The 25,550-nt window shown below is 46.7% G+C and overlaps 1 protein-coding gene across 1 annotated transcript in view; it reads right to left on the bottom strand.

Moving 5' to 3' along the window:
• LATS2 (large tumor suppressor kinase 2) overlaps positions 1 to 25,550 on the bottom strand; it is a 90,128-nt gene that overhangs the window by 18,000 nt on the left and 46,578 nt on the right. Inside the window, exon 3 of the mRNA XM_055245030.2 lies at positions 512 to 644. Coding sequence (XP_055101005.1) covers positions 512 to 644 — 133 coding nt within the window. The remainder of the gene's footprint in view (positions 1 to 511; positions 645 to 25,550) is intronic.

The following is a 25,550-nucleotide window of genomic DNA, read 5'->3' as shown; positions in this document are numbered from 1 at the left end:
TGGTGCGGTGCCTCAGGCCTTTCACAGGGGATGCTAAGGGGGGCCCAGTGCTCTGCCCACACTGCCTGCCATTGAACCCGCGCTCTCAGAGGCTACGATGTGAGAGAGGTGTGTTTTAGAATTGAGGAAAGAAGCCACCCTTGTCAAAGATCCCTCCACAGGCCCAAGAGAAAGTGAAAAGACCATTTTTACACCCACTTTGCTGACTTTTTTGATCTTTCATAAAACAAGCACACACTTTCTCCTAGGTAGGAAGTACTAAGGTAATTTCAGACAAGGCTGGATGGGGCAAGCGCCAGGTGTGTCCCATGGTCTACCACTTGGGGCTGCTCCCGCCAGGGCCTGACTCTGTCAGGGCAGGGCAGGCTCAGCTTGCCTGTTAACTGAACAAGGCAATGTGCCAGGAGACTGGCTCTGGCCAGGCCAGGCCAGGTTGGACTCCTCTGCACATGGTTTTGTGTCCTTAAGCCACAAACCATCTTTGCCCACCATGCTGCAGGCCTGAGCTCACCTGGGGAGGTCTGCTTAATGACCCGCACGATCTGCTCATTCCTCGGGTCCAGGTAGCCCATCTTGCTGATGTACTCCAGGGCGGCCTCGATGCTCCTGCTGCCGGTCTGCTTGAGAGCTCGGCCAGCCATCTCCTGGGAGGGAAGTAAGGGAGAGGTAAGTGCATGTCATCCTAAAAGCCACCAAAGACTCCCATCCCCACTCTGTGCTGGACTGTGCTGGGACACTTCGCCTCTGTACTGCTGAGAACCTGCGCTATGCTGCAGGAGACCCTCAGAATGAGTGCCGGTGGCTGTGTGCCCTGCTGGTGCCTGATGGCAAAAGCCTAGCACAAGCCACACCATAGACTATTTGGCCTTATGTCAAGGACATACGGGAATTTTGATGATGGGCCTGAGACTTAAATTCTGCTTCTCCTCAGAAAACTTCTGTGGTTGGACTGGTGAGTTCAGGATGAACCTAAACCTAGAAACGTTTAAGGGGAAGAATTGTGGGAGTCAGGGAACCTGGCTTTAACCTCAGCTCACCTCCAGGCTAACTTTGGGACTAGGAAACCTGTCCCCAGGGAGAGGGTGCAGCTGCCGAAGAGTCATATATTACACGCCTACTGTTTACAATGCCCCGTGCTGGCTATAGCAGCAGAGGACTGGCCCTTAGAGATCTGACTCGTACAATAAAGAAAAGAGACACAACAGGAGCCCATGGAGCCACACCGGCCCAAGGACAGGCCCCTCAAACTGCTTGTGGAAAGAACACAGAGACTGGTAGCCACCACGGGAGAGGGCAGGTAAAATGGGAGAGGGCCACAGGAGAAAGCCTCCTTCCACCCAAAAGATGAGGTGGTGGCATGGCTAGCTGTTCCAGACTTTGGGCAGGTGGAGAGCCCTGGGAGAGAAAAGGCATTCCTGGCAGATGGGACAGCCAGAGCAGAAGCCTGGGGAAAGATGGGCCCATGGCAGCAGCACGCAAGGGTAGGCAGAGATGGGGGGATAGACCCACAGATGGGGGCCAGGCTCTCCGGGGTTTTGCTCCTGTCTGCAGGCATTCGAGGAAGCTTTCAAACTGGGACATACAGCATCAGCAGGTCAGGCTGGGGGCAGCTGTGGGTGCAGAGGTGGAGGCACTCAGATGGAGGAGACAGAATAGGCAGGAGGGTGCAGAAGAGATGCAGCCCAGTGGGGCGGGGCGGGGCAGTGAGGCTCTGATGAAGGTGCCCCCTTCACCTTTCAGGACAGCTCTGCAGAGCTGTAGGCAAACAGGGAGGGTGAGCAGAGAGAAAAGAACACCATTGAGGCTGGCTCTGGGACAAGGGCAAAACAGGCAAAGGCCATAAAAAGGGCTTCGGCAGGAGAAGGGAAGGCTGAGCACTCTGAAGGTCAACGAGGAGGGCAACCAGGCAGGAGGAAACTGAAAATGTAGAACGGGGTCCGGAAAGGAGTCCACAGTTACCCAGACAGCAGAGAAGAAAGGGGTGGAGATGGCTGGGCGTGGTGGCTCACACCTGTAATCCCAGCACTTTGGGAGGCAGAGGCAGGTGGATCAAGAGGTCAAGAGATCGAGACCATCCTGGCCAACATGGTGAAATCCCGTCTCTACTAAAAATACAAAAATTAGCTGGATGTGGTGGTGCGTGCCTGTAGTTCCAGCTACTCGGGAGGCTGAGGCAGGTGAATTGCTTGAAACCTGGGAGGTGGAGGCTGCAGTGAGCCGAGATCACACCACTGCACTCCAGCCTGGTGACAAAGTGTGACTCCAACTCAAAAAAAAAAAAAAGAAAGGGGTGGAGATTCAGAAAGACCCCAGACAGTGGAGGAGGCTGTGCAGGGCTGCTCTGCAGCAGAAAGCCTGGCCATGGTCACAGAGCCACTCTGCAGAGAGAGACGCAGCACTGAGTGTCCCCCACCTCTGGACAGGGCATTGTGGTGCCCATGATCTGAATCACACTCAGCTGTGTGTCTGTGGTTCCCTTAGGACAAGAAGAACCTGGCAGAGCCTGAAACCATGTTACTCATGGTTGCATCTGCCCACTTAACACAGTGCCTAGAACAAATTAAGCACTTATTGTCCATATATGATGGTCTAATACTGAATCCAGCTTTCCAGTCCTGGCTATACGCCAGCAGAATGGCTGTAAACTGTGCCTGTGTTCTTAGCGATGCAGGCATGGGCATGGCAAGATGGCAGGGACAGGGAAGGGGCTGCAGAGGAGCATGAAGTGGAAGGCCTGGGGAGGTGCCGCCACATGGGCAGGCCACATTGCAGTGGAGGGACATGAAGTGACAGATTGGAAAATGGTAATAAGAACAGACCTGTTTGTTAAAGTGGCGCCTGGACTACCAGAAAGGGCAAGTGTTTACAACCTGGAAGAGTTGCAGAGAGAAGGCAGCGGCAGTTCCGAAGGGAAGTGCTTCCTGGCCTCACCTGGGACTGGAGATAAGACTCCCACCACCGCCTACTTCACAGCTGTGCTATGCGATGAGATCACGTCTGCGAAGACTCAACAGCTTGGAGGAAGACATGATATAAGACCACATCTTTGTGGGATCACCCTGGAGCTTTTGGCGCCCATTAAAAATATGTGCCAATTGGGGCCGACTCTAACCACAAGCCTTTCCATCAGCACTAACTGTTCAATTGCTTCGTCTGAAACGTGACCATCGCTCTGTCTCCTGCAGGGTGAATCACCAGCCTGTGCTCATTAACCCAGTACCTGCTGACTGCCAAGGAAGGGACACCTCCAGGACAGACTAGGTCAATGTGGATGTTCTCAAATTCTCTCCCTGTTTATGGAGCACCCACTACTCAAGATGTGTATGTTTATTGTGCATCAAATCTAGGAACTCAGAAAAATCAGCAAGGAGACCACAAGTGAAGACTCATGTTCAGAAGGGAGTTTGAAGTCCTAAAAGTAAACCGTACTCATGAGCCAGCTTGTTTATAAATAAACCCTTCAAATAACCCATGTCCTTTGAGGCTTGCCCTTGTTATCTGTCCATCAACCCTTCTTTAGCAAGTAAGTAGTTCCTATCTGTATATTAACTCTCAGAAGATGCTACTGTACATATACATAGAACTATGTTTTAAACACTGAAGGAAATGGGAATCCACTTCCAAATCCATCAGAAATACATGACCTCTGGGCACAAAGTACATGCAGAGTCACAGAGTGAAGACAAGCGCACAGTCTGGGGAATGGCAAGAGGTCAGAGCCAGGACGCGGGAGGAGTGTGTCAGAGAGATGCAGCTGAAGCCTGGCCAAGGAGCTTGGCCACTCACCTTCCTTTCTTAAGAATGTATGGAGACCAAGCTGGATGTGGTGGCTCACGCCTATAATCCCAACACTTTGGGAGACTGAGACGGGAAGACTGCTTGAGCCTGGAAGTTTGAGGCCAGACTAGGCAACACAGTGAGACTCCGTCTCTACAAAAAAATAGCTGGGTGTTGGTGGCACATGCCTGTAATCCCAGCTATTCAAGAGGTTGAGGCAGGAGGATTGCTTGAGCCCAGGAAGTAGGGCAGGCTGGGCAACAAAGTAAGAATGTGTCTCAAAAAAGAAAAATAAATAGAATAAAGTATTTTTTAAAAGAAGAATGTACAAAGATCATCATTTAAGGGTCCTTATCTAGAATCGTCGGTGGCTATTCCAAAAGATGGCAGGATGGCGCAGTGGTACAGGGCGCAGATAGGGAGGCCACACACCTGGGTTCACCCCTCCCCTCTGCCGCTTAGCAGCTGTGTAACCTTCAGCAAATCATTTCCTTACTTTGAGTGCCTGTTTCCTAATCTGGGAAATAAGGCTAATAGGTTGCTCTAGGGATGAAAGGAGACGTCATGCTTTGGCATCAGCATCACTTAAGGGTTAGCTGTTACAGTTCACAAAGGTATCTTATGTGTTTCTGGGAAAAAACATAAAGACTAATTGTAGATTTTATGCATGTTTGATATTTAATGGCTCTAATGTTTTACTGTCTATTCTTCTTACAATAATTATACAAAGAAATGTAATGAGTTCTTTTCACCAAGCCTCAATAGACACCTCCAATTTCTTCCAGCTTACCTCAGGCTGCTGTGTAAACATTATCCACATCTATGCATGCCAAGATGTGGAAAGGCTGAGCAGCCCTGCCCCAAAGCAAGAGTGAAGCTGCAAGCCAACTGAAGGCGAGGACAGTTCAGGTATGTGTTATGGTGTCTAGCGTGTAGAAAGAGATCAGCAGATATCTGTTCAATGAATGACTGAGTGAGTGACTGAGTTAGACTGTGACATAGGATAGATGAAAGGAAGAAAGAGCTGCAAGCAGGGAGTGAGAAGATACTGCCTGTTCCACTGGGCAGGCTGCCCTGGTGTGTGGAAGATGGAGATAAGGTACACAGCAGAGATGCACCAAGGCACAGGCTAAAGGGAATTTCAAATCAACATTAACAACAGCAGCAACTTCCAAGTTTTACTCCATTATCTAGTTTGCACATGTGCCATTCTTCAGGACAGCCTCGTCTACAGAAGTTCACAAAATCTTAATGCTCTTTGAATGTGTGTGTCATGCACTATTTACCAATTACTAATTATTTACAGAGTAATGTGGTAGGCTAACAAGACTTTGATGACTTTGTGTCACCTAGCCACATGCAACAAGAAAATCCCTCACACACTATATTTTTCTCCTAAAACCCTTAAGAAAGCTTAATTTAGGAAAGCTTAATTTAGGATTGGGCTAATGTCTCATAGAAAAAGGATGCTAATCCATTGAACTTGGTTACCACGCCCATAAATTAAGTCTTCTCTTCTAGACAGATATCAATGCTGGAGTTGAAGCCATCATATGAGCACCAGATTTGGCACAAGATACCCGCACTGTTCAACACTTGCTTCATCACTCCATGCCACCTGCTGCAAGAGTAAGATGACTCAACATGTGCAAAACCCAATCTCCTGCCTCTAACTTACCTGTTCTCTCAGGGCCCCCAACCTTGGAAGCATCTTGACTTTGAGATTTCATTCACATCTCACATTCAGTCCAGAAGCATTTTTTTTCTACCTACATTAGAGTGGTAGAAGATTCTTTTTTCTTTCTTTTTTTTTTTTTTTTTTTTGAGACAGAGTCTCGTTCTGTCCCCCAGGGTGGAGTACAGTGACGTAATATTGGCTCACTGAAATTTCATCTCCCAGGTTCAAACAATTCTACTGCCTCAGCTTCCCAAATAGCTGGGATTACATGCATGAACCACCACACCTGGCTAATTTTTGTATTTTTAGTAGAGATGGGGTTTCGCCATGTTGGCCAGGCTGGTCTCAAACTCCTGACCTCAGGTGATCCACCTGCCTCAGCTTCCCAAGGTGCTGGCATTATAGGTGTGAGCCACCGCGCCTGGGCTGATAGAAGATTCTGGATACTTTGAAGGCAGAACTGATACTATTATTCACATTCCATATCAAATTCAGCAAAACCTAACATGGCATAAACTCTATGCCTTACAGTTTGGGGAGCCACAATGGTTACAAAGTAAGAGTCTGACAGGCTCTTACCTGGAGCCCTTATCTGCTACCCTGTGGGCTATTCTCGCAGATTCATAAATATTAAATGAAAAATTATTTTGTCAGACTTGCTGTAGAATAGAAGCTAGTAGGGCCAAATACTATGGCACAAAGGACAGATACCCCGAGGGGCCTGGCAGCCTCATCTCTTCTGGAGAGCAGTGACATGCACTGCAGTGGGCTATTCTCAGCTTGGGGTGGTGGCCCTGGACCAGATAGAAGGAATTCTTCCCACTCCATGAAAGCAGAGCTCCTCAAGAGGTTTTCTGCCTCATGGCTAAAACTAAGAGATTGGGGAGGGATTGAGAAGGGCAAGACAAACTGAGGTTTCACTAGTTTACTGCTGCTACTGACAGCTCTTGTAAAACTCCAATTTAGGTGGTGAATTACGTATGAATAAAGCAGTTTTGAACATCTGTACCTTAGGTATCTTTCCCAAGAGATATTTCCTCTTACATTTTGTCAACAAATTGGTGTTCACTTAAAACTGGACCTAACCACTACGAAGCCTGGAAAATGTGAGATTTGCCCATATGCTATCTGATATAGAAAGGACTGCGAAAGAGGCACTTTAACAAAACGGCGAGGTGGCTGAAAGGTGGGACACCTGCCAGTATCAGGCCCTGCCAGTATCTTAAGGCTGGTCCTCTCAATTGCAAGGACCACACCCCAGCTCCAAACCTCCCCATGGGATGGTCCAGGCCTCTGTTGCAGGTACATTACCATTTAATGATCTCTGCTGTCCCTCGGGGAAGCTAGCTAGCCTCACCCAGCTCTCCAGCTGCTGACCAGCTGCCAGACAGCCTAGCATGGGCTCCTGACACACCCTCTGCTCTCTTGGCTTGGTCCCCCTCTACTAGGCACAGGGTTTACGAGGATGGGTGGGAACTGGAAGACACTCCTTCTATCTACTGCTCAGCTCTTAGCAAGGCAGGAGCTGGGCTTGCAATGTCTAAGCAGCAGAAGTATTTCACGTGCATTGCCATGTGAATGCAAGTAATTTAAATGCAGTGACAATTATTATGTATGAGGGAAGGAATTTCCTATGGAGATCCTCCCCCACTCAGCCCTTCCTGGTAAGGAAGCATTTTTCAAGCCTTAGCAAAACCATATCCTAAAGTTTTAACATTCCAACTATGAGGTTTGGCTGAAAAAGAAACGGAGCACTCTGGCCCTATCGTGTCTGCGTGGGCCTCTGGCTGTGTCTGCCTGTCTCTCAGGCTTCCTCAGGTAACGTCCACTTCAGTTGTAGCTGAGGCCTGTAATCCCAGCGCTTTGGGAGGCCAAGGTAGGATCACTTGAGGCCAGGAGTTCAAGACCAGCCTGGGCAAGACCCGCATGTTTGTAAAAAGTAAGAAAATTAGACAGGCATGGTGGTGGGTGCCTGTAGTTCCAGCTTCATGGGAGGCTGAGGCAGGAATCACTTGAACCTGGGAGGTGGAGACTGCAGTGAGCTGAGATCATGCCACTGCACTCCAGCCTGGGAGACAGAGCAAGAGAGCCTGTCTCAAACAAACAAAAATTAATTAATTAAATTAAGAAAAAACAAAGACTGAGGGAGAGAAGAGGAAGAGAGGGGCCAGTTGGCTGGCAGAGGAGGCTGCACTGTCTCTGGAGGGATCCTGTGCTTGCTTGGAGGATTGCCAGCGGGCTGGTCTTCAAAAGAATCTCTGACCCAAAGGCCTAGATTTTTTGACGAGAACATAGGAGCCGAGGAGAGAACATAGGAGCCGAGGAGCTCGAATTTCCAAAGGGTGTTCCAACCCCACCCCCACGGAAAGGCGCCTGGAAGAATGAGGCCCCTCCTGGCCCAGGGCTCCTCTAACAGCCCCACCACTGCGTGCCCCTCCCCTGAGAGCGGCGCTCCCCGGGGATCTTAGGCAGGTGGGGCCCCAGAACCTTGTCAATGCGAGGCGAGGCGGGGCCCAGCAACCTTGGGCTGGTGGGGCAGAGCCCCGTGACCTTGTCCACAAGGGGCGGGGGCCGCAGCGACATTGTGCACGCGGGGCCCCGCGACATTGACCACAACCTTGTGCATGCGGGGTGGGGGCCCTGGAGACGTTGTCCACGCAGGGCAGGGGTCCCGGTGACCTTGCGCACCCGGCGCAGGGGCCCTGGCGACCTTGTCCACGCAGGACAGGGATCCCCGCGACCTTGTGCACGCAGGGTGGGGGTTCTGGCAACCTGGTCCACAACCTTGTCCACCCGAGGCAGGGGCCTCGGCGACCTAGGGCAGGCGCAGCACGTGCCGTGTGCGAGCCAATTGTGGCTGGAAAACAGGTGGAGGACAAATGGAAGAAGTGGCCTTTGGAGTTTAAATGTCTGTGTGCTTGAAGAAAATGAGTCGCCACCTTGCGCGGATGCAGCAGAAGCTCCAGCCCCAGCCGTGGCCGCCTCTAACTGCTGGTGGTGCCGCAGGCCCCCGAACCTTGGTACACCAGACACGCGCCCGGAGGACACCTGCTAGGCACATACAGGTATAAACCATACGTCTTTTTGAAACGAATGAAGAAGAAATTTGGCATAATGTCTTTTTTTGTTTTGTGTATTTTTAAGGGCCATGCTAATCTCTGTATCGTTCCAATTTTCATATCTGCTGCGGAAGCGAGCACTTTTTTTTGTTTGTTTTTGACAGGGTCTTGCTCTGTCACCCAAGATGGAGTACAGTGGCTCGATCAGGGCTCATTGCAGCCTGGCACTGCTGGACTTAAGCAATCCTCCCATCTCAGCCTCCTGTAGTCAGGAGCCAGTATGCTCGGCTAATTTTTTTAAAAAATTTTTTGTAGAGATGGGCTCTCACTATAACCCAGGCTGGTCTCAAACTCCAGAGGCCAAGCCATCCTCCCGCCTCAGCTTCCTAAAATGCTAGGATTATGGACATGAGCCAGGGTGTCTGGCCTTAAATTTGTTCTAAAATAAAATGAACATGAAAAATCCCTGGCCTTGCCAATGATCATGAGACCAGCCTGGACAATGTGGTGAAACCTCATCTCTACTAAACATACAAAAAAAAAAAATTAGCCAGGCATGGCGGCACACACCTATATAGTCCCAGCTACTAGGGAGGCTGAGGCAGGAGAATGACTTGAACCTGCGAGGTGGAGGTTGCAGTGAGTCAAGATCATGCAACAGAGCAAGTCTCCATCAAAAACAAAACAAAACCAAGAAACACTGATAAAATAAAGAGCATTTTATAACTATTGTTAGCACCAAAATAAAATAAAAAATTACAAAGATAGGCCGAGCGTGGTGGCTCATGCCTGTAATCCCAACACTTTGGGAGGCTGAGGTGGGCAGATCACAAAGTAGGAGATCGAGATCATCCTGGCTAACATGGTGAAACCCTGTCTCTATTAAAAATATAAAAAATTAGCTGGGAGTGGTAGCATGCGCCTGTAGTCCCAGCTACTCGGGAGGCTGAGGCAGGAGAATCACTTGAACCCAGGAGGCGGAGGTTGCAATGAGCCGAGATTGCGCCACTGTACTCCAGCCTGGGTGACAGAGCAAGACTCTGTCTTAATAATAATAATAATAATAATAATAATAATAAAGATAAATGGACTGGTAAAACTATTCTTGGTCATGTATAAACCAAAAATATTCAGGGGTGAATATTTACTATCAAAAGTTATTAAATTTTTTGTATCCCGATTTAATGATTTTACTTCTTGAAATTTATCCTCAGGCTAAAATAATTCAGTTTTAAAAAACTGATTTCCATAATGATGTCTGTCAGATTTAGGTATATCAGCCCCTCAAATAGGAAAGTGTGGGATGGGAGTTGGACGCCACATGGCCACTACTAAACTATAATTATAAGTAATATAGTCCTTAGAATACACTTACCACAGCCAGAAATAATACTTTCTATAAGTAAAACTAACAAATCTACCACTGTTCTAGATGCTGAGTATGTAGCAAAAATAAGCAAAAACAAAATAGGCAACTTTCAATAGTGTAAACAACATGAAAAAATGGTGATTGTATAAAATGTTATGTCTCTTGGTAACTATGTACACAAATCAGTTATGCCTATCAACAAGGGCTTGATTAGAACACGAAAAAAATTAAAGTATGACTTAATTTTATGTTGAAAGAACAGCAATTTCTTTTTGTTAAAGAGAGTATGACAATAAGATGCTTACACATATATCAGATTCCATTATAACAAAACTGCCTGTACTATCTAGCTACATAATTGTGGACAGATCACAAAAATTCTCCAGATCACAGTTGTGTCCAATAAAATGGCAAGATAAGAATATACAAGCTAATCCCAAAGTTTCTTTTATCTGTAAAATTCCAGGATTTTTTTTTTTTTTTTTTTTTTTGAGATGGAGTCTCCCTGTGTCGCCCAGGCTGGAGTGCAGTGGCGCGATCTCGGCTCACTGCAAGCTCCGCCTCCTGGGTTCACGCCATTCTCCTGCCTCAGCCTCTCCGAGTAGCTGGGACTACAGGCGCCCACCACCACGTCTGGCTAATTTTTTTGTATTTTTAGTAGAGACGGGGTTTCACCGTGGTCTCAATCTCCTGACCTCGTGATCCGCCTGCCTCGGCCTCCCAAAGTGCTGGGATTACAAGCGTGAGCCACCGCGCCCGGCCAAAATTCCAGGATTTTGAGGGATGTTTGCTAAAATAAGACTTTTGTCATAATTGAGATAGGTGAACGGAGGTGAGCATATTCCACAGAAACTTAATATACCCAAAAATCCCTATTAGTACACACACATGGCATGGTTTCAGGGGTCCTGGATCCTATATTTCTATTCATGTGTAACAGTGCTACCAAAAAAAGGGCACTAAAAAATTTCTCCCATCCCTGTATGTACGGGCTGCAGCTCCCAGTGTGAAGCGGAATCTACTTCCCCTCCCTTGAATATTGGCTGGCCTGTGATTTTCTCTATCAATGGAATGAAGCAGAAGTGCTGCTGTGCCAGTTCTGAGCTTCGCCCTCAAGAAGCCTGGCTGCTTCCATTTTCAGTCCTCAGATCCCATCATAGCTGGAGACAGATCCAGTTAACTGTGTTGCAGTTCTAACCCATGAGTGAAGCCCTCTTGGGTATTCAGCCCCAGCTGAGTTCCCAGTGGAATGAGCTACATGGAACCCCAGCAGATACCACATGGAGCAGAAGAACTGCCCAGCTGAGCACAGCCAACCCACAGAGCCATAAGAAATAATAAGCCATTATTTCACTGGCATGCGCCCGTAGTCCCAGTTACTCCGGAGGCTGAGGCAGAAGAATTGCTTGAACCTGGCAGACGGAGGTTGCAGCGAGCCGAGATAGCGCCACTGTACTCCAGCCTGGGCGACACTCAGAGTGAGACTCCGTCTCAAAAAAACAGTAATAATAAAATAGTAACAAATTTTAAAAAGCCATTTTTTTTTTTTTTTGAGGCAGAGTCTCGCTCTGTCGCCCAGGCTGGAGTGCAGTGGCACTATCTCGGCTCACCGCGAGCTCCGCCTCCTGGGTTCACGCCATTCTCCTGCCTCAGCCTCCTGAGTAGCTGGGACTACAGGCGCCCACCACCATGCCCGGCTAATTTTTTGTATTTTTAGTAGAGATGGGGTTTCACCATGTTAGCTAAGATGGTCTTGATCTCCTGACCTCGTGATCCGCCCACCTTGGCCTCCCAAAGTGCTAGGATTACAGGTGTGAGCCACTGCGCCGAGCCAAAAAGCCATTATTTTTAAGTCACTAAAAATTCTGGGATGGTCTGGGATGGTTGGTTACACAACAGTAGATAATTGATAAGTGGTTCTACTTTGCTCTCTGCTATGTATAATCTGGATAAATATGCCCATCTTTTTTAAAAATTAATTAACTTTTTTTTTTTTTTTGAGACAGGGTCTCACTCTTGTTGCACAGGCTGGAGTGCAGTGGTATGAAAACAGCTCACTGCAGCCTTGACTTCCCAGGCTCAGGTGATTCTCCCACTTCAGCCTCCAGAGTAGTTGGGACTACAGGTGCGTGCCACCACACCCAGCTAATTTTCTGTATTTTTTAGTAGAGATGGGGTTTCGCCATGTTGCTCAGAATGGTCTGGAACTCCTGAGCTCAAGCAATCCGCCTGCCACAGCTTCCCAAACTGCTGGGATTACAGGTGTGAGCCATCATGCCTGGCTCCAGCCTCTAACTCCTGGGCTCAAACTTCCTGCTTCGGCCTCCTAAGTAGCTAGGATTACAGGTGCAGGCAATCACACCTGGCTAACTTCATTCTTTAATTTCTTTTTCATTTTTAGAGAAAGGGTCCCACTATATTGCCTAGGCTGGTCTCAAACTCCTGGCCTCAAGCAAACCTCCCCACCTCGGCCTCCCAAAGCGTTGGGATTATAGGTATGAGCCACTGCACCCGGCCTATTTTATCTTAAGTTTTGAATGGTTTGGTCTCCTCGGTTTTTTTTTTTTTTTTTTTGAGACGGAGTCTCGCTCTGTCACCCAGGCTGGAGTGCAGTGGCGCGATCTCGGCTCACTGCAAGCTCCGCCTCCCGGGTTCACGCCATTCGCCTGCCTCAGCCTCTCCGAGTAGCTGGGACTACAGGTGCCCACCACCACGCCCGGCTAATTTTTTGTATTTTTAGTAGAGACGGGGTTTCACCGTGGTCTCGATCTCCTGACCTCGTGATCCGCCCGCCTCGGCCTCCCAAAGGGCTGGGATTACAAGCGTGAGCCACCGCGCCCGGCCAAGGTCTCCTCAGTTTTTGTTCAAATAAACTCAATTGCTGTTAAGATCATCAAGTTTTCTGAAAAGGTAAATTTTCATAGGTAAGATGACAATTATTAACACAAAGATTTAACAAAATGCTTAGAAATAATATTTCTTCAGGCCGGGCGCGGTGGCTCACGCTTGTAATCCCAGCACTTTGGGAGGCCGAGGTGGGTGGATCACGAGGTCAGGAGATCGAGACCACGGTGAAACCCCGTCTCTACTAAAAATACAAAAAATTAGCCGGGCGTGGTGGCGGGCGCCTGTAGTCTCAGCTACTCGGAGAGGCTGAGGCAGGAGAATGGCGTGAACCCGGGAGGCGGAGCTTGCAGTGAGCCGAGATTGCGCCACTGCACTCCAGCCTGGGCGACAGAGCAAGACTCCGTCTCAAAAAAAAAAAAAAAAAAAAAAAGAAATAATATTTCTTCAAAAAATGAGACTGTTCCATTATTGATTGCTGGTGTGATCAGTGAATTTTGAGAATCTAAATAAATACATATTTTTAAATTTATTATTATTATTTTTGAGAGGGGTCTTGCTCTATCACTCAGAGTTCGGGATGGAGTGCAGTGGCCCAATCTGTGGTCACTGCAAACCCTGCCTCCTAGGTCCAAGCAATCTTCCAACCTCAGCCTCTTGAGTAGCTGGGACTACAGGTGCGCCACCACACACAACTAATTTTTCCTTTTTTTTTTTAAAAAAAGACAGAGTCTTACTATGTCGTCCAGGCTGGAGTGCAGTGGTGCGATCTTGGCTCAATGCAACTTCCACCTCCTGGGTTCAAGCAGTCCTCCCGCCTCAGCCTCTCAAGTAGCTGGGATTACAGGTGCCTCGCTACCACACCCAGCTAATTTTTGTATTTTTAGTAGAGATGGGGTTTCACCATGTTGGCCAGGCTGGTCTTGATCTCCTGATCTCAAGTGATCCAGCCACCTCGGCCTCCCAAAGTGCTGGGATTACATGCATGAGCCACCGTACCAGGCCTAATTTTTGTCTTTTTGGTAGAGAGAGGGTTTTACCATGTTGCCCAGGCTGGTATCTCCTGGGCTCAAGCAATCTGTGCATCTCAGCCTCCCAAAGTGCTGGGAGTACAGGCATGAGCCACTGCACCTGGCCAGGAGTGTCTTTTTAAATAATCTTATATCTTTTAAGGCCCTAAAGTAAATAATTGGTTGGGTTAGTATTTGACTACAAAATTACTTTTATTAATGTTTAAATGCTTTTGTTTTAAAGTGTGCTAAACTCTTAGCTATGGCTATTATTACTAGGTCAAATCTCCCTGTGAGAAAAACATACCCCAATTTTAAAAAGCAGCACACAAAGAACTTTCAAATGAATATAACATACAAAAGAATATAACATTCAAAAGCACTTTAAAATGCTTCTGTAACGGTAGCCGGGTGCGGTGGCTCACGCCTCACCAACCCGGCACTTTGGGAGGCGGAGGCAGGTGGATCACCTGAGGTCAGGATGTGAGACCAGCCTGACCAACATGGTGAAACCCTGTCTCTACTAAAAATGCAAAATTAGCCGGGCATGGTGGTGCATACCTGTAATCCCAGCTACTTGGGAGGCTGAGGCAAGAGAACCGCTTGAACCCAGGAGGCAGAGGTTGCAGTGAGCTCAGATTGCACCATTGCACTCTAGCCTGGGCAACAAGAGCGAAACGCTGTCTCCAAAAAAAAAAAAAAAAAAAAAAAAAAAAAACAAAAAAAAAAAGCTTCTGTAATGCAAGGGAGAATCAAATTTTAACAGTGTACATCCTGTTCAGTCCTAGTCTAGTGTTTTGTACAGCATTACTGGGCACTGACCAGCACACGTGTGTGTCGGCATGAACTTGCGTGTGCACACAGCATGCTGTTCTGGGCGTAGGAAACCAGCAATGCAGTGGGCTTCCTGGCCCCCTGCCTCCAACCTGGCAGGCACACGTCTGCTTTGGCAGGAAGCGCTTTGCTCTAACGGCACCATGGGGCTGTTCAACAGTATCCTGAATCCAAGGGGTCTGAGAGCCAAGCCCAATGTGAGATTGCACAACAGCTTCATGAGGAAAGATTTTCTGTCTCCTTCTAAAACCTATACCAACCAAGACATTGCTGTTTTTAAGGACAAAAGGTACACTAAAATTTGGTTTATACAAGTCACCAGGAAAATAAGTAATTACACAAAATCCACAGGGGGAGTCATCATGTGCCAGGCCATGAGCATGACTCCAAGGGACAGAGACCAGCCCCGGCACTCTAAATGCTGGGGGAAAGCAGCATAGCCAGGAAGCCTTCAGCAGAGAGCACAGGAATGGGGCACTTCATGGGAAGGACCATGTTGGTCCCACAGAAGATGCAATTCTAGGAAAATTCTGGGAACCATCAGTCAAGAGGGCGTGGTGTCATGACTAGGTAGAGGCCCATGTTTTCCCAACACAAAAAAGGCAGCCCAGCACTAAGTTAGAGAGACACCCACTTTAAAAGAATGAGCTGAAGGTGGTCAGATGGAGGGCAGGGCTGCGGGCTGGGGTAGAACTCAAAAGGAGGCTCAAAAAACTGTCTGGTGAACAGAAAAGATTGCACACAGAGAAATCGGAGAAAGAAAATCACTTGACCTTGACAGGGTGTAGTGTAAGCCAGAGGGATGAGGCCTCTAGCACTCCTACTGGGCAGGGCTCATGTTGGCCAGGGCTACACTGACCCAGGCAGAAGTGGGGCTTTCTCTGCCTTCCAAGGTAGGTTCAGGTCCAGGGTCAAAAAAGGGCTTGCCAAGTTCCTCTGCAAGCTTCATTCTGAACTTCCAGTGTTTTTCTGACAGGAAGAGTAATAAGATATGGGTAAGACAAAGCCCTGTCTGCTGGAGCTCTAGCAGCAGAATTAAGAAAGGAATTAGTTGGGGTTTTAATTCACACTCTTGCTGGGAACACTACCTTAGGAGGAAAAAGGTCTTCATAAAGGAAAGGGACAACCTGTAATCCCAGCGCTTTGGGAGGCCAAGGCAGGAGGATCACGTGAGGCCAGAAGTTGGAGGCTGCAGCGAATTATGATTGTGCCACTGCACTCCAGCCTGGGTGACACAGTGAGACCCCTACTCTATTTAAAAAAAAAAAAAAAAACGGAGGCCAGGCGTGGTGGCTCATGCCTATAATCCCTTTGGGGGTCTGCGAGCAGACAGCACTTTGGGAGGCCGAGGCGGGTGGATCACCTGAGGTCAGAAGTTCGAGACCAGCCTGATCGACATGGTGAAACCCTGTCTCTACTAAAAATACAAAATTAGCCAGGAGTAATGGTGCATGCCTGTAATCCCAGCTACTCGGGAGGCTGAGGCAGGAGAATCGCTGGAACCCAGAAGGCGGAGGTTGTGCTGGGCCAAGATCATGCCATTGCACCCCAGCCTGGGCAACAAGAGCAAAATTGCATCTCAAAAAAAAAGAAAGAAAGAAAAGGAAAAAGGAAAGGATTCAGCTTCTGCCTCAGCTTATCATGGACGAGGGAGAAAAAAAAAAAAATCACAGCAAGCAAGGTGGTGGGCCAGAGCCTGCAAGAGGCTGGGACAGCTGTCATTAGCGAGCAGAGGAAGAAGACCAGGCCCAAGACACCCATGCAGCTCTAACAGGTGGCCACTCCCCGGCCCTGATCTCCAGCGCCCACTGTATACATACATCCCTGAAAAAAGCGAGCAGACAGCCAGCTTAGCCCTGCGGAGACTCATGGTGGCACCTAAGTTATATATTATGATGAGACTGAGTTTATAAAGGACTAACTTGTGCCATAATTGAGCATTAATAGTTAGCCAAAAAATAAGCCAGAATCATCAGAGCTGAAGCATGAACGGCTTAAATGTGACTCCAGAAGAGCAGACTTTTTCTGTTTGGGCTCCGAGCCACTCCTGGCTCCTGAAATTAAGTAGGCTGCGTATGTGTGAAGACGCTGCTCTTCACTTCCACACAAAGGCTGCCTGGAAAATTCTGCCATTGTCTCCAACAAAAAGATCCACTTACTCGACAATGGCACATAGGCGTGCCTCACTGCACACACCGGTCTCCGACTGTGGGGCTTTAGGAGAGTAGCTGTGCGTGTTTGGGACTTAAGAGAGTAGCTGTGCATGTCTGGGGGCTCTGGGGCTCTCCGTGCCTCCCACAGCTCGCTCTGCTGTGGACAGGCAGCCCGTGAGTGCCCAGGGAAAGGGACATTTGGATGCAGACTGAACAGAGCTTGCTTCCCTGTGGTTATTTTTTAAATGCTGTCAAGTAGGTTGGAAGATCTGGCAAATTATGGGTTCACCCAAGAAGGAAGACAGTAATCTGCTACTTTCACAAAGTGCCCTCAAAGAGTCACTGACAAGGTAATTTGGTAAAGTATATAAATATTTTAGTTATGAAGTATGGTAGCAAAAACTGAACTTCCCTGGCTATGCAGTTTTTATGTATTTTTCTGAAAAAGTTACAGTGTAACTTTGAAATAGATACATATTATGGGTTTAATTTTTAAGTTATATTTCCAAAGGCTCAGAATCTCTGGAACAAGTTTCCATTTTCCAACAATGCTTTAAAATCCAACCATTTTGTTTAAAACTTGGCTGTTACCCTATCAGTTAGAATTTCTTCTTTTAGTCTATGTTTCTGACAGTGGAATGTCAGGACATGCATCCTCCATACTGATTATAAACCAGCAGGCTTTTTCTTTCTAAATGCCAAAAATTGTGTCTACAGACCACAGCCTGTTTTCCAGGCACTGAGATATAAGGAGGCTGAGCCAATAATCAGGTTTCTTCCAATCAGAGCCAAGGATAAGGGAAGGAGTAGTTAGTCGTAGGGGATATATATATATATATATATATATTTTTTTTTTTTTTCAGATGGAGTCTTGCTCTGTGGTCCCAGGCTGGAGTGCAGTGGCTCAATCTTGGCTCACTGCAGCCTCCACCTCCCCAGTTCAAGCGATCCTCCTGCCTCAGCCTCCTGAGTAGCTGGAATTACAGATGTGCATCACCACACCCGACTAATTTTGTATTTTTAGTAGAGACAGGGTTTGCCATTGGCCAGGCTGGTCTCAAACTCCTGACCTCAAGTGATCCACCGACCTCAGCCTCCCAAAGTGTTGGGATTACAGGCGTGAGCCACCATGCCCAGCCCGGACTTCTGTTTTAAAAGGCCCACTCTGGCTCCACCGTGGGGAGCCAGGTATGAGGCGAGAGGTGGGCGAGGAGCTGACAGGCCAGTAGGATGCTACAGAGGCGCAGTGGTGCTCACTGCTGCATTGCCAGCTACTGTGGGACAGACACTCGGGCGACGCATCCGGGGAGGGGACGGCTCTCCCGGGACTCCTGCTGGGGTTCTCAAGAGGCACCCCCTGCTCTCACAGGACCTCTTTGGCTCCTGCTGCTCCAGACTACAGCCTTGGGTGCGGGGTGGGGTGGGGTCTCCTCAGTGGGGACGGGCAGCCTGCTGGGTGGTGTTGGTAGAATGACTTCAGACTGAGACACAAACAGCCAGGAGCCATGCGTGTGGTCCCTCCTTCTCAGAATAATGCTAAATGTAGGTATTTATGTTTCACCAAACCAGGAGACTAGTTTGGTCTCCTGAACATTATGAACATTTATGAACATTTCCCAAGTTCATAAAGGCAGTGGTAAAGTCTGAATTCAAAACTTAAATAGTCACAAGAAGTCCAATGTCACCAGCAATCATAGAACTTCACTGAAAAAATAAGGGAGCATTTCACACCCATTAGATTGACAAATACTTTAAATGTCTGACAACAACAAGTGTTGGCAAAGTTAGAGAGACACTGCATTTTGATAAACTGAGGAAAGGTGTGTAAATTGGTACAACCACATAGGAGAATATTTTGACCATATCTAGTAAAGTTAAAGATGCTGAAATCCTACAACCAAGATTCCACTTCCACCCCCTAGGTAAGTTCCCCACCTTTGCAAGAGGAGACAAAAAGAATACTCACTGTACTTATGTCTGTAGTGGAGAACTGGAAACTATCTAAATGTCCATCACCAGGAAATCGCAAAATCCATAATGAATGGAAAAAGCAGGTTGCAAAATCACGTTGTATAGAGTTTTAACAGCACAACAAAGGCTCAGGTTGTTCATCCCACCGCCCATGCTCTTTCTTCACAGTCTTGCCCCCTTGTCCTGCCAGCGATTTGGGCCAGACACTGACTGCATATTCACTGTGTCTGGCAAATAGAAACTGCTCAGTCACGTGTGGTGAGTGATGAATGAACAAACGAACGAATGAATGAATGAAGAAGCAAATGTGCAAAGGTACAGCTCTTTTGTGTCTTGGCTCCCCCACCACGTGGTCAGCTCTTGGAAGGCAGGAGCAAGCATGCTGCACATCTGACCCGGAGCCTTGGAGCACTTTGCAAAGTGCTGAACAGCCATCTCTCCCCGACACCTGCTCCTCTCCTCTCCTCTCAGAAGCTTTGCAGAAACTATTCCTGCAAACTGATTCCAATTTGCTGCTGGACCATTGGTCCCAAATGATTCCCATACTCTTTGGGCCCAGTAAGTCATGTCTGGGAATTTATACTTATCCTAAGGGTAAGCTAAAACAATTAACAGACTGTTAAGTAAAAATACAACAACAAAAATGTAGGTAACAAACACATATATGTGGGATTTCCAGGTATATGTGGTGCATTAGCCACACCAAATCACTCTTACTATTCTTAATTTTTCATCATAGCTGTTACGTAACAATCACAGTGTAAGAAGAAAATTCAATACCTTTTAAAATACGGAAACCAGATGGAGGAACAGCTGCTACCTCCACATAATAGACGACAATACACCAAGTACATGCTGTGAGCCCACAGGGCGGTGAGGATGAGGTATGGGTGGAAAAAGAGGCCTCCCTGGAGGTCTGTATGAGATCACCTGGGTCCTTAGGTGTCCCCAGGCCCCCGCCAACACCAAATCAGACTACAACACAGTGAAGGCAGACAGCAAAGAAATAACGCAGAAGGGCCAGGCGTGGTGGCTCATGCCTGTAATCCCAGCACTTTGGGAGGTCAGGTGTTCAAGACCAGCCTGGCCAACATGATGAAACCCTGTCTCTACTAAAAATACAAAAATGAGCCGGGCGTGGTGGTGTGTGCCTGAAATCCCAGCTACTCGGGAGGCTGAGGCACGAGAATCGGTTGAATCTGGGATGCAGAGGTCGCAGTGAGCCAAGATCGTACCACTGCACTCCAGAGTAGGCCATGGAGCTAGACTCTGTCAAACGAACAAACAAACAAACAAATAAAATACCCACAAAGGAATAACACAGAGAGTTAAGTGAGCATGGAAATACTAAATCAACCACACTGGCTTCAACTCTCCTCCCCTGCCAACCCCCACACACCCTAAAGATCTGAAGATCTCCTCTGGTAAAACCGAAGGGCCCCAGGGACAAGCCTCCAGCCCTCCACCTGGTCACCCTACAGCAAAGCCCCCACTCTACAGGCCCCACCCTATAGTCCTTCCAATCAGCTTTTAGTACATCACTCCCAAACATGAAGAGCCAAGAGTGCTGAATATTCAAGGAAGTTTTCCAAACAAAGCCGGAACAAACAAACAAAAAATCAAACAGTGCATATAACATGACTGTGTTTTCATAAAATTACAGCAGTAAAAAAAGCACTGTCAAAGACACTGTGAACTCTGGAAGAGCCAATCCCTCAAGATGAATCCTGAGCAGCTAACTGGGCCTTAGTTGAAATTAGAACCAAGTGGCCATTTGCTGACTAGTCATCACACATGTACTTTGAATTCCTAGAAAACCCACACCTCTGCTTAACTTGGGGACTTTCATAGCTGCCTGTTCCTGTTTACCCTGCCTGAACCAATCAATAAGGTGTGACTTACATTGACCAATCAGAGCTCAGCAAACATCAACCAATCAGAACTAAGCAAGTTTGACTCCTTCATTTGCATAAATGGACCTGAGTGAGAACATGGACAGAAACTTTATAAAACACAAACACTCCTTAGATTCTCTGGAATGTACCTTCAGTTTACATTGAAGGCTGCAGCTCCCTGGTTTGCAAACTGCTCATTGGAATAAAGTCTTTTTAAATTCCTTTCCAGAAAACTTTTGTTCACACATATATCAACATGGTAATGGTAGCTACCTCATAGTGATGTTGGCATGTTGATTTTTGCAGAAATGCATGCCAATTAACCATGAAATCATCTTATATCAGGACCATGGCCCTTCCTACCTCCTCTCATCTCTTTCTTGGCAGTATTTTGAAATACCTGCTTTTCCTCACTTGTCCTGAATCAAAAACTGAAACTAGCTACTAAAGAAGGTGAGTATGCATCAACTTCTGGATGAAAGTTGGGATCCACAGCTCCCCTCCACCCAGTCCACAGGCCTTAGACCTCCATGAAATCTGGACTCTGATACTTTGCTACAAATGATCTAGACGTATATTTCTCATGCTAGGAAACTCATGTTTTTAAACTGGTCACTGTATCCACAGGTGGCAGAGAGCTAGGAAACTAAAAAGCAGAAAATATACTTTACAGTTCCTCAGGTCCAGCAACACTTTCTCTGAGAAAATGGTAATTTTGCATGGCTGAGTGACACCATGTGATGGATGACTGAACAGTGTTCTCATCACATGCTACTGGTGGAGACTTTGCCTTGGCCTAGGAATTTAAAAAATCTATTCTGCTTCTTTCCTGACTCTGGAAAATATAGGAGCAAAATACCAGCTGGCTGTTGTAGACTTAACAGTTTCAAAAATGATAGAATGTATTAATACAGTCATGCATTCCTTAAATATGGGGACGTTTTGAGAAATTCATCATTAGGTGATTTCGTTGTTGTGTGAACATCATAGAGTGTACTTACACAAACCTAGATGCTACAGCCCACTACATACCTAGGCTAGATGGTATAGCATATTGTTCCTGGCTACAAACCAGTACAGTCCTCACTTAACATCGTCATTATGTTCTTGGAAACCTGCAAGTTTAAGCAAAATGATGTTGAACAAAACCAATTTTACCATACAGAGGGAGAATGTGCAAACTCCACACAGTGGCCCTGGCCAGGAATCATTTTTTTTCTCATCAATGCTATAACAAAATGATCTTAAATGAAGCATGTTATTCAAACACCTGTTGCACAGCCTGAGATTGTAGTGAATACTGTAGGTAACTGTAACAGAATAGTGTCTGTGTATCTAAACATCTCTAAACATAGAAAAGATAATGTAAAAATATCATATAAAAGATAAAAAAAAATGCATGTCTATATAGGACACTTAACACGAATGGAGCCTGTAGGGACTGGAAGTTGTGGAGGGTGAGTCAGTGAGTGAGTGGTGAGGGAATGTCAAGGCCTAGGACATTACTGGACACTTTAAAAGACCGGCAGTGCCCAGCGCTGTAGGTTTGTTTACACCAACATAAACCACACATGCATAAGTATGAATTGGGCTATGATGTTACGGCTACAAAGTCATTAGCTAATAGGAATTTTCCAGCTCCATCACAATCTCATGGGACCATCATCATACATGTGGCCCGTGGTTGCCTGAAACATCGTTATGTGGCACTTGACTGTATTTATTACCAGGTGCTTCATTCAACTAGGACCTTTTCTAGTCAAATTTTCTACCTAGTAGTGTTCCTGTCTTATGATTCTTGTCTCCTAGAAAATGCTATTCATGGCTCTGTTGGATGGTAAACAAGTATGGTATAAGCTCTTTGCAGATTTTTTAAGGGAACAAGCAGAATGAGAGGAAGATGGAATGAACAGCGCTAGCACAGGGCAGGAGCTGTGCGAGAAGCTGTGTGTGATTGGGTGAATCACAGCCCCACCACCTCCTAGGAAATAAGGGTTCCTAACCACATCTCCAAGATGAACAAACTGAGACTAAAACAGATTAGCTTTTTACCTAAAGTTACAAAGATAACATGGATGAAAATGGAGAGGTAAGGAGGTGGGAAGAGATAATGCTCCAAGCACTTGTTTCTATTGCAAAGCAATTAGTTAAGGTATTGAGACCTTTTCCAACTCAGTAACTTCATGGTCTCTGATGTAGTATTTCCTTCATTCAGAACTGGTGCTGAGGAATACCAAGCAGTGGAAGGCTCTGTTCTAGGCACTGGGGATGCAGTGGTGACAGAGCAGATGAACATCCCTGTGCTCATGGGCATGCCACCCTGGTGCTGGGGTATGTTCTTGTATATGAAAGTTCTCATGTGCTTGCCTGCTTGGGTGAGTTAGGCCCATCTGCTGCGGTGACCGTGAAGCAGGCTGCCTCCCAGGTTACCAACAGCTGCTCACCAGTTACAGCCTTGCATGTTCTGCCCAATCGGACCTGACAGCTGTCCTGGCTCAGTACTTATCCTGGCTCAATGCCTAATAATAATCTCATTTCTTGGACTATGACTAATGTGCATGAGGGAATATTAATGATTATACTTTATAAAAGTAAAAATTAGTGTTTGCTGATTCCAAAGTCTGTGGAAAAAGTCCAATTTTCTATAGACAAGATCCAAACGGCCAGGAAAGGCAATGGTAGGGTTACTTGGAAGGCTGCACACAGCAAGGTAGAAAGTCCTGGCCTTTGTTTAAAGGGCTTGACAGAGTTCCATGTTATCTACATCCCTTTCCCGTTTATGTTGGAACGTTCTCTTTATTTACTCTCTGAAATGTCCTTTTTCTTGTCCTCCCATTAAATTTGTACAGATCACTTAAAAATAAAATAAGGGCCGGGCACAGTGGCTCGAGCCTGCAATCCCAGCACTTAAGGAGCCTGAGGCAGGAAGATCACTTGAGGCCTGGAGTATGAGGCCATCCCAGGCAACACAGCAAGACCCCATCTCTACAAAACAATTTAAAAAGGAATTAGCCAGGTGTGACCACACATGCCTGTGGTCCTAGCTACTCAAGAGGCTAAGATGGGAGGATCGCTTGAGCCCAGGAGATTGAGGCTGCAGTGAGCTATGATTGCACCACTGTACTCCAGCCTGGGCAACAGAGCAAGACTCCCAACTCTAAAACGAAAGAAGAAAGAAGAAAGAAGAAGAAGAGGAGGAAGAGGAGGAAGAGAAGAGGAGAAAGAGGAGGAGGAGGAGGAAGAAGGAGAGAGAAACAAAGGGAAGGAAGGAAGGAGGAAAGGAAGGGAGGGAGATTAAAATGCCAAAGAAGGTAGGAAAAACAGATAAAAGTTTTTTAAAAAGAATAAGAGCAGGGTAATGTGAGTTGGGGGCAGGGGGAAAGGTGCGACAGGGCTCTCCCAAACCCAAGGCCTTTTCTTCTTGTTCTCCCACAGATGACAGCAAACCAGGGAGGACAATTAGCAATGCAGCCAGCCACTCTCTCAGGCTAAACCACATCTCAATACAGACACAAGAGCCAAAGACAGCCCTGACAACCAGGGTCAACAAACCAAAGGACCCACTCCTCACTGCCACCGTGGTTTGGCTTAGCCAATCCTGAAGTATGAATAAAGCACGGCCTTAGCTAAGGAACTGCCATAAAGGAAGTATTTCTGAGTGAAATGTATATGCTAGATAATACTTTTTTAGAAAACTACACACCGGGAAGGTTTTATGGCAATGCTGAGGATGGATGCTAGGAGGACATGAGAAGGAACGACGCTGACCATCCATGCAGCAACTGAAACAAGCTCTGCTGATTTCACTGAAGTGGAAAAATCTGTTTATGCAGCCAGCACTGCTGCCATCAGCCTTAAAGTCCAATGTGAGCAACAAAAATAAATATCACAGGGTCAAGGAAAGAAGAAATATGATACCTTTTAAAAAAAGAATGTTTGTTGAGTGGTTTAAGTTCACAGATTCAACCAAATGGAAACTCCTTTCTCAAAACTCACAAATACCATGCAACATTCTTTTTCCAGCTGGGATGATTTAAACTATTCTAAAATCTTGTCTGTTTTATGACAAGTTAGTTTTGAAAGGAGGTACTGACAGCATGTTTGTTGGCAGGTTGATAAGCCTTGACTGTGAACTCCGGGAGAGCAGGCCAGGCCTAGTGCACTCACCGCCGTATCCCTGGGGTCCAACACATGGCCTGGCACTGCTGGCACTCACGTGTGGGCTGAGGCAATAACTAACACTGATACAGAATTCTTCTTGAGTGTCACATGTACAGTGTTCCAGGGAAACTGTATAACTCTCTTGGTCCAGTAATATTTAGATTCCTATTAAAATGAGCCATCTTGTACTTTGTCATGAATGGTTAGATACACATTTTCTTACTCTTCTTCCAATATAAAATCTTTTGTTCTGAAGGGTTCTGCCATCAGCCTCTGGTGTGAGTGGGATTTGGGCTGTTTTGTTGTGACTGTCAGGATCCCGCCCTGGAAGAAGGCTCACATTGCAGACACAGGAAGGACAAGGACCCTAGTGGGGACTGGACATTATACTCCCTTGTGGCACAATTTCTGCTGTGTATTTAAAGACATGTCCAATACATAGTTAAGAACAGCTAACAGTATAATTATCCATACTACACACACTGATTCACCACAAAACCCAAGGAAAACTTACTCATAAACTTGTCATAAGAAGATAAGCAAAATAATTTGGCTTCACTAATGCCCAACTTTTAAAAGTTTCCTAGGTAGTTGTTTTAAATAGGATATGGGGAACTGTGAAAAATTAGTTTGATTTTTTACAACCAGCAGTTTGCAAAAAGCTCCATTTACCTCTTTGTATCAGTTCATCCCTTACTTTATTTATTTATTTATTTTTGAGGCGGAGTCTCACTCTGTCACCCAGGCTGGAGTACAATGGTGCAACCTCTGCTAACTACAAGCTCCGCCTCCCAGGTTC

The sequence above is a fragment of the Symphalangus syndactylus genome, chromosome 15 (genome assembly GCF_028878055.3).
Source record: "Symphalangus syndactylus isolate Jambi chromosome 15, NHGRI_mSymSyn1-v2.1_pri, whole genome shotgun sequence".
In the NCBI taxonomy this organism is placed as follows: domain Eukaryota; kingdom Metazoa; phylum Chordata; class Mammalia; order Primates; family Hylobatidae; genus Symphalangus; species Symphalangus syndactylus.
This window is presented reverse-complemented; position numbering and strand designations above follow the sequence as displayed.